This window comes from Pygoscelis adeliae, unplaced genomic scaffold (assembly GCF_000699105.1).
Source record: "Pygoscelis adeliae isolate BGI_AS28 unplaced genomic scaffold, ASM69910v1 Scaffold268, whole genome shotgun sequence".
NCBI classification, from domain to species: Eukaryota; Metazoa; Chordata; class Aves; order Sphenisciformes; family Spheniscidae; genus Pygoscelis; species Pygoscelis adeliae.
In genome coordinates this window covers 380,082-389,001 of record NW_008825262.1, presented here as the reverse complement: position 1 = coordinate 389,001, position 8,920 = coordinate 380,082, and the positions used below count along the sequence as shown (strand labels likewise).

The 8,920-nt window shown below is 43.6% G+C and overlaps 1 protein-coding gene across 1 annotated transcript in view; it reads left to right on the top strand.

The window, feature by feature from the left end:
- Positions 1-1,188: 1,188 nt before the first annotated feature.
- NCAM1 (neural cell adhesion molecule 1) overlaps positions 1,189-8,920 on the top strand; it is a 62,216-nt gene continuing 54,484 nt past the window's right edge. Inside the window, exons 1-9 of the mRNA XM_009329558.1 lie at positions 1,189-1,224; positions 1,365-1,467; positions 1,917-1,991; positions 3,503-3,721; positions 4,476-4,619; positions 5,473-5,610; positions 6,108-6,225; positions 7,495-7,664; positions 8,531-8,673. Of these exons, the coding sequence (XP_009327833.1) occupies positions 1,189-1,224; positions 1,365-1,467; positions 1,917-1,991; positions 3,503-3,721; positions 4,476-4,619; positions 5,473-5,610; positions 6,108-6,225; positions 7,495-7,664; positions 8,531-8,673 (1,146 nt within the window). The remainder of the gene's footprint in view (positions 1,225-1,364; positions 1,468-1,916; positions 1,992-3,502; positions 3,722-4,475; positions 4,620-5,472; positions 5,611-6,107; positions 6,226-7,494; positions 7,665-8,530; positions 8,674-8,920) is intronic.

Below are 8,920 nucleotides of genomic sequence, written 5' to 3'. Positions count from 1 at the left end.
ACTTAATTTCTAAACAGGAGCTATCACTCACATGCTGAAGACAAGATCATAAAAGACAGTTTAATTGATAATTTGAAAACACTGTAAAAAGGTCCCGTTATTAAAAGGTGCCTGTCTTTTGCTGATGCCCCCAGCTTCTGGAGTGTTCATACTGGAAACTACTGTAATGTCATTCTGGAGTATTTGCATCACTGCACATTGCTGCAGCTGCTGCCCAAAGACATTAATTGAATTTGTAATATTGTCTATGCTCAAATCTAGTTCCATTGTAATGCAGAAGGATAAATGTTTTAGGTAGTACTGCAAAGCAGAAATCTGGTCTGGAGGAACTCAGACATCTGGATTTGAGACATTTAAGTTCTCTTTGTAGTGCTTTTGCACTCATTCCATGCAGTAGAGACCTTTCCAGGAAGAGCACCCCAGAATATGATTCCAAATGTAAAATTCAGATGTTGGAAAGATTTGTAGAAAAACAACAACAAAAATGAGCCTATAGAAGTAGGCTATTTAGTCCTCACTGCACTGAATCTAATCAACCTTTAGCCTTTTATTATACTTGGCTCTTTGTACTTGCAGTTCTGTTTGGGATTGAATTATATTGAAGTAGTATAGTTGAGAGAAATTAGATTACCCAGAAATAAAACAGGCTGAATGCAGGAGCTAGAAGGGCAACGTGTACTTCACTGAAAAGTACAAGGAAGGTGAGAGACTACCCTCAAACAAGACATGTGAGTTACATAAAGATGTCCAAAGGGAGGTTGAAAATGTCTAAGAATCACTTTTATTTATTTCAGCAACAGTATCCTCAAATATTCTTTCTGGAATTACTATCTAACTTGGATTATTTTTAAATGATTCCTTTGAGGCTGTGCTGGATTCAGTTGTAGGGAGCACAGAAGGTACAGTATCTTTTACAGACTCCAGGATCCCTCCATTCCAGACAAGCATGTAATAGATGCTTCACTCAGGTCCATGGAACATCTGTTCCATCTCTGCTGCCAAAACACCTTCAGTCTCTTATTTAAAAATAAAATAAAATGAAATGAACAAAAAAAATCAAGAAAACAACAACTAAAAAATGCTAACATAAAAGCCAAAGCACTGATGATGTTTCATGAGAAGACAGTGGAAGAGACCAAAGTATTGCTAATATTTTCATCTCTGCAGCAGGGGAGAGAGTTAGGTGAAATGTGCCTGGATGAACTTGGAAGCAAGTCTCAGCCAGTACTGTGAAGGCAGACATTGCAAACTGTCAATAGTCCTTGTCAGTATATACTGGAGGAAACTTCCTGCCTCATCCAGGTATGCGCTGTCTACCATAAACATCTCCAATTTGCTGGCTGTTTGGACTGGGTTTCTGACAGGAAGATCAGACTAGGAGATCAAGGAAGATCAAGGACCTGGAGTATGCCAGTGACTCCCACTCTGCATTTGTGATGGTTGGTAACTGGGGCTTGTATGAATATGGTATCATATAGAGCAACAAGAAGTCTCCAAAGCAAAGATAACTTGTATCTGCTGCCAGGATAGGCCTTTGAGCAAGTTCCAGTTTGAATTCAGAGGAGTCCTTACAGGCAGCTTGATGTTCTGGTGCGCACACCAAGCGTGAGTATTGCAGTGTGGTAGAGATTTGAATGTAAATCAGGCTTTCCTGTATCATTCCATGTGGTTTTATGAAGGGCTGGAAGCAACTCTGAATGTTAGCAACTTCTTTTGTGTCCTCAGGGGTCCGTGGCACTGTACATTCAGATAAATACTGATAAAGAGCAACGCTTGTGAAGCCAAGAACGCTCCACCCTATGCTCTTCCAATTGGATGAGCAAAGGAGCCATGGGAATTGGAAGGCTGGCAAAGCTTTTTTGCTGAAGACCACTCCTATTGTCTAATCATCTTCTGTGTGCTCATTTCTTTTCCAGTCTCTCTACAAGTGGACATTGTTCCAAGCCAGGGGGAGATCAGTGTTGGAGAATCTAAGTTCTTCTTATGTCAAGGTGAGTGATGGCTTATGGCATGAGTTGTCTCATCTGGGTTCGCTGGGAAGGTCAATCAATGTATTAATTCTGGGATAAAAGCTCCAGTGCCGAGTCTAGCTGCAAGATCTCCTGCTCTTTCTTTCTCATATGTCCTTATGGCTTATAAGACTGAATAGCAAAGGCCACACATGCTGTTTACTGGAAACAGTAAATGCGCTCTCCCTTGAGAGCTGGCAACAGAAAGCAGCTCCAGCAGACACATTTTAAAATGAAAAAACAGATACTGAAGTGTTGTCTCTAAGCTTGAGCAATAGCCGCAACAATGGCACCTTGCATCATTCCACAGCTCTTTGATCTTTTAAATTTAGAATTAAGCCTGTTGTTTTTCCAAATTATTTCTCTAATCAACTGCTAACAGCAGTAATGGGAGTGATAGGCAACTTGAGAGTTGTTACCTCTGCAACTAAGGATTTTAATGCTGCTGAAAACCTGCGTTTCTTGTGACACAATTTACTGTTTGTTCAGGCCACCAACTGCCCCACACTGTTCTCCTGCACAATGTGGTGCAATGCTGACACAATCCATGTGCCTCAAAGCGGGTCCTACAATTTTATGGCATTTTCCAGATTAGCATCCACATGTCCTCTTCAGAGGTTCTCCTGAAAGCAGCTGACCTGGTTTCTAATGGGAGGAATTAGTATGTTGGAGCACTGACATGATAGCATCCTAAAGCATGACACAGTGGAAATAGGTGCTATAGTGAGCTTTGGGAGCAAAATGCCATCAGAGGACCATACTTCCTCAGGAGCATACTGACTGGGAAAAGTAATGAGGCCGTTTGATCCAGGAGTGCTTAACTGCAGAGTAATTTGTTAATGCCAGTTCTTAAAAAGTGAAAGTATACTCTGAGCAAGTGCTGTTGTGATGATATTTGCATTCAGAAAACTGTGGGATCAATTAAAGCCCCTCCAGTAATAGGAGTTTGTTCCAAATAACAAAGCCACACTGAGGAATGCAGAGATGTGATCTGCAAGAAAGAGACAGCCTGGAACCACTTAATAACAATTCTGATTTACACAGGATGCAGCAGGAGACTTAAGCTGATCAATGCCAGAACTGCTGCTACAGCAATGTTACCATTTTGGTATGCAAAGTAGCCCAGCCTGCAAATAAGGGTATTTATTGAAAACATGATGGAGCTGAAGCAGGAAGAGATTTTTATTTCTCGGGCTGATCTGCCTAGTGGAGGTACTGGGACATGGGATCCCAGGGTGCATAGAAGGCCATTCTGGGCTAAAACGAGTGTACCGTTTTAGATTATAAAACCAACTTAATATCGTTTTTGCAGGACAGCAGCTGACCATTCACAGTGCTGTGAGAGAGAATTTTCTTTGCTTGCTTCTCAGGTACCAGAAGCCCTTCCCCTGGGTCAGTCTTCCGTGTAGTGCTACTGGTTGTATTTAATACCCTCTGTGCAGATTTGTTGGGAACTCATTTCAATTTGCTCTGTTTTCTTTTATTGTCCCTAGTGGCAGGGGAGGCCAAATACAAAGACATTTCCTGGTTTTCCCCTAATGGTGAGAAGCTGACGCCGAACCAACAGCGCATCTCAGTGGTGCGAAATGATGACTTCTCCTCCACCCTCACCATCTACAACGCCAACATTGATGATGCTGGCATCTATAAATGTGTTGTCAGTAGCGTGGAGGAGGGAGACTCTGAGGCCACCGTCAATGTGAAAATTTTCCGTAAGAGAGCAGCTCCGAGGCTATTTTCTGGTCTACCTTGCACATGTATGAGGCAAGATTAGGGAGGCAACCGTTTTACCTTCCTAGAAAAGGCTATTTTTAAATGGGAAGAAGGAGGGCGAAAAGAAAGGGCACGTTAAGAAGATGCAGATTTCTCCTTTCTTGGTTTTGAGGGGAAAGTGGGAACGAGGACCTTGGCCTGTCAGGGCATTACCAGCATGTCTACTGCTTAAATTCTTCTGAAAGACAGGAGAGCAAGGGACAGAAGGAGAAGATTCTAGCACATCATAAATGTCTGGGAGGAGTAAGCAGAGAGAGCAGCTTTTGTGGATGACAGACATGCTATGAGATAAGACTATCTTCAGTAAAGAGGATCACACATTCAGAAGGGTTATAATAAGCCATCAGCATGTTGTCTAGCAGAGCTGTGATAGCAGCTCCTCCCCTTCCTGCTGGGAAGCTGAGCAGTTCCAAGTTCACATTTTCTCTTTGCAGTGTGGACAAATCAGTGAGCTACGTATAGTATTGATTTGACCCACTGATGTGCCTGGGAGACAGGGCTGAAAAATGGGGTTCCTGTGTTGCAGTACAGTGTATTGAGTCAGGCACACCTTTATCCTCCCCTTGGGAACATGAGGATTTCTAGAGAACGTGTCCTCTGGGGTTTCTTTTGCTTTCCTCAGGCTTGAGTCAGGAGCACAGCCTGAGGTGTGCTGAGAAAGCTGCAGTGACTTTCTCCTTCCATTGTTTTCAGAAAAGCTGATGTTCAAGAATGCTCCCACTCCTCAGGAATTCAAGGAAGGGGATGATGCTGTGATTGTGTGTGATGTGGTCAGCTCACTGCCTCCTACCATCATCTGGAAGCACAAAGGCAGGGATGTTATCCTAAAAAAAGATGGTAAGGCACAAGAGGTGTTTTGGTGCTTGTCTGTTCAGGGGTCAAATGTCCATTTCCCATCAGGGCTCAAATCAGGCTCATACGAGGGGTTCAGGAGAACAAAATGGTGGTGGTCGCAAGAGAGGAGAGAAGCAATTTGTACCTAACGCTAGGTCTTAAGATGTGAATTTAGTTATTCAAGGTGCTGTGGTTTGGCAATGGCAAGACAATAATGTTCCCACAGAAATGGCCATCAGACTTTGACACTGGAATAGGCCAAGGAATGCTAGAAAAAACTTTCAGATAAAAGAAATGCCGTAAGACAGAAAAGCTGCATGTTGTTACACTCTCCAGTCTTCCTAAGGAAAAGGGGCTAAAAGATCCTTGTGAGAACCTTTCCCTTTCTTTCAAAATGCTGCAGACTGTCATGCTCAGAGGGGACTCCAGAGCCCTGACTCCAGTTGAGCATTCATGCCTCAGCTGTGTTTCTCACGTCTGCTTGTTGCAGGCCCAAGGGAACTGTAGTAAGACTTGAACTCTGCCACCCTTGGGCAAGAGGGGCAAGTTTCAAATTGCTTGTTGTCTGATACTGATTAAATGTAAATATGTTTGTGTGTGTATATTTATCTGTTTATCTCTGTGTGTACTTATGGTATAAAGTACGAGAGCAGTTTGCCTGCTACCCACACCTGGTTTCTTTCTTGGCACTGTCAGACCCAGTCACAGCAGCATCTCCGTTAAATGATGGGAAGGGAAATCTTATTACACTAAGCCTTGTCTCAACCCAAAAAGGGCAAGGAGAGGAGAAGAACCTGTTACCTGCAGTGAGCTTTCCTGAGGATCTTTGGATGAACCTTCCTTTTGTCTTTTCTAGTTCGATTTATAGTCCTGTCCAACAACTACCTGCAGATCCGGGGAATCAAGAAAACAGATGAAGGGACATACCGCTGTGAGGGCCGGATCTTGGCTCGTGGGGAGATCAACTTCAAAGATATTCAGGTCATCGTAAATGGTGAGCAGCTTAGAGTAAGGCTGGTATGGGGGCAGGGTATGTAGCACCTGCACTCCAGGCTGCTGATAGAAATGTTACTTCAGATTCACACGATTTACCATCAGCTTACTAATCTTTCTCTGCTGTGTCAAATAAAAATGTCCATGAAATTGACTGAGTGTTTACCAGATGTTTACAGGAAATTATCATGTCAAAAGAAACCTTAAGTGTCTCATGACTTAGAGTGAGGTATTGATCTTGTTGGGACTCACAAGTGGTTTTGTCCACAATACTGATTTTCTGTGTGTCTCCCCACCCCCTGCCCTTCCCTGTGCTGATTGCTTTGGAGAGCTCATGCATCAAACCTGTTGATTGAAACCGGCATGTGATGGCATAAGGGTTTGAATTACTAGTGACATCTGTGTGTATTGCAGAGATTTACAGTGAGCCTTCCAGGGCTTACTGTTGTTCACATCTTCTGTCCTTTCTAACTTGAATGTGGATTTCTTCTCTTCTAGTACCTCCTTCTGTGCGTGCCAGGCAGAGCACTATGAATGCCACTGCCAACCTCAGCCAGTCTGTCACCTTAGCATGTGATGCTGATGGCTTTCCTGAGCCAACCATGACGTGGACAAAGTAAGATGCTGTGTGCAATGTCCTGATTGTGTGTGAGCATGGATGTTTTCACCAAAGCCTGGAAAACCAGGCTGGAGGGAAAGCAACATTTTAACTGGAATAAGATTAATTCATTTTTCTCACAAGAGAAAGAATGGCCTCATAATGGAATTGCAGTTAGCTTCTGTTGTGGGTTAACCCTGGTAGGCAGCTAAGCATCACACAGCCACTCACTACACGCTCCCTGAGTGGGATGGGGAAGAGAATCAGAAGAGTAAAACCCAAAAACTTGTGGGTTGAGGTAAAGGCAGTTTAATAGGTAAAGCAAAAGCCATGCACGCAAGCAAAGCAAAATAAGGAATTCATTCACTACTTCCCATTGGCAGGCAGGTGTTTAGCCAGGTCAGCTGTCCCAGCTGTGTCCCCTCCCAACTTCTTGTGCACCCCCAGCCTACTCGCTGACAGGGCAGTGTGAGAAACAGAAAACCCTTTGACATCGTGTGTATGCTGTTCAGCAATAGCTAAAACATTGTGTTATCAATACTGTTTTGGTTACAAACCCAAAACATAGCATCATTTAAGCTACTATGAGCTACTATGAAGAAAATTAACTCTATCCTAGCCAAAACCGGTACAGCTTCCTGGAAAAACAAGCATAACAGTAAAAATAGCAAATTTTCACTGTCCCATTGCATCCTTTGTCAAGCTTCAAATAGAGATGAAGCTTCATGCTGACCAGACCTGTCCTATGGGCAGTTTATTATCATCTGTTGCACTGCTGGGGAAACTTAGGCAAAGTGGATGCTGTAACTTATATTTGTCATGCCAGGAGATCCTCATCTAAAGTCTTTCTCTTCATTTCATCAGGTCTAAATTTCACTGTCAGGCAGTGATACAGACTTCAGGTATACTGTTCTTGAAATTGTGTAGCCTTTGGTGAAGGTTATGAGGACAAGTTGTAATGTTGAAAAAGCTGATGACAACTTGGAGTACTGCCTTGATATGCAAGGACAGAAGCCACCTTCAGTGGTGTTTATAGCTCTTGCATATAGGCTATGATGTGTGTCAGGAGGTGAAAGATTCAGCTGCCAAGAGCCCTAAGGCAGGAGGGATTAGGAATAGATCAAAATGTAAGCTTTGTAGCCCATAGGGAAAGGAAAAGGTGGTGGTCCCTCTCAACCTGCGGAGTTTCAGTTTGGTAACAGTTCCAGCATTAACAACAAGCCTAATACAAATAGCCTTTGATTGCTTCTCCTCCCCAACACAGCCAGTGTGCTTTATGCCCTGCAGGGATGGAGAGCCAATAGAACAGGCCGATGATGAAGAGAAATACAGTTTTAACTATGATGGGTCCGAGCTCATCATCAAGAAGGTGGATAAGAGCGACGAGGCAGAATACGTTTGCATCGCTGAGAACAAGGCTGGTGAGCAGGATGCCACCATTCATCTCAAAGTCTTTGGTAAATATGCTCTTACCGTCCTCCCTTTCCAATCCAGTTGGCTATGGGTAGCTCACACAGCAAGCTGGAAGTAATCTACTTATCCCAGTTAATGCCTGATGTGGCTTATCCAGAGCTGCTTCTTTCCCAAGTAATGCTGTGGACCTCTGCCATCATGCTAGGCAAAGTATATTCTGTGTAATTGTCTGAAACAGATGCCAATTCCATTCTGCTTCCTCTCTGATAAAAGAAATTCAGTCCTGTGCAGGAGGTGGTGTGAGATTCACATGCTACTTGAAATATCTTCCAGGCCCAGAGGGCTGAATCCTAATCTAACCAAAGCTGCTATTAAAAGGGCTTTACAACTTCAGTGAGACTTGCTGTAAGCTGGACAGAGAGGTGAACTCCACCCCACCACTGTGTGAATGACCTCAACTCAGGAATGAATCAGCAGCTTTCCTACCTTCCATGAATCTGGGAGCGTTAAGGAATATAATTCTCTCTGTCCCATCCCTCTGCAGCCACTTGACAAAGCTGCTTATCAAGAGGCTAATTTGGGGCAGAGAAAGTAGATAGTGAGGTGGAAGACTTAACTGATAATCCCAGGGACTGATCATTTGTACACTGATAAATGGGTTCTACTTCAGATACACCCTCATCTAGTCCTCTCTTACAAGCCTCAGCTGTAAGCATGTGTAGAAAGTCTTCTAGTTCTGCAAGGAGGTACCCTCTTCTCAAATGTCACTCTGCTCCCTTTCCCATATGGCAGTAAACTTGTGTCAATTCAAAAGCCTTTTTTCCCCAATGTTGCTTGTTTCAAACACTGCTGTTGGCAGGCAAGCTTCATTCTGAGCACCAACTGAATGAAGATTGTTTTTTCTTTTCAGCAAAACCCAAAATCACCTATGTGGAGAATAAAACCGCCATGGAGCTGGAGGATCAGATTACACTGACCTGTGAGGCATCTGGGGACCCAATTCCTTCCATCACTTGGAGAACTTCCACCCGGAACATCAGCAACGAAGAGAAGGTATAACCCTTCCCAAAACCATAGTCTCATTTGCTGGGATCAGTGCAGCTTGTATCTGCCTGCCTCTGATGATTCAGAATGCATGATAGCCGCACGCAGATGCACCTGGAAATCATGGTGATTCCCCTCTCTGTAATGAGAACGTGCAGTCCTGCACAGACTATCTGCTTAAAGGGTCAGCTCTACAGCTGAAGTAATGCCATAGGTGTCCTTTTCTACAAAGAGCCATCTCAGTTTATAACAACTG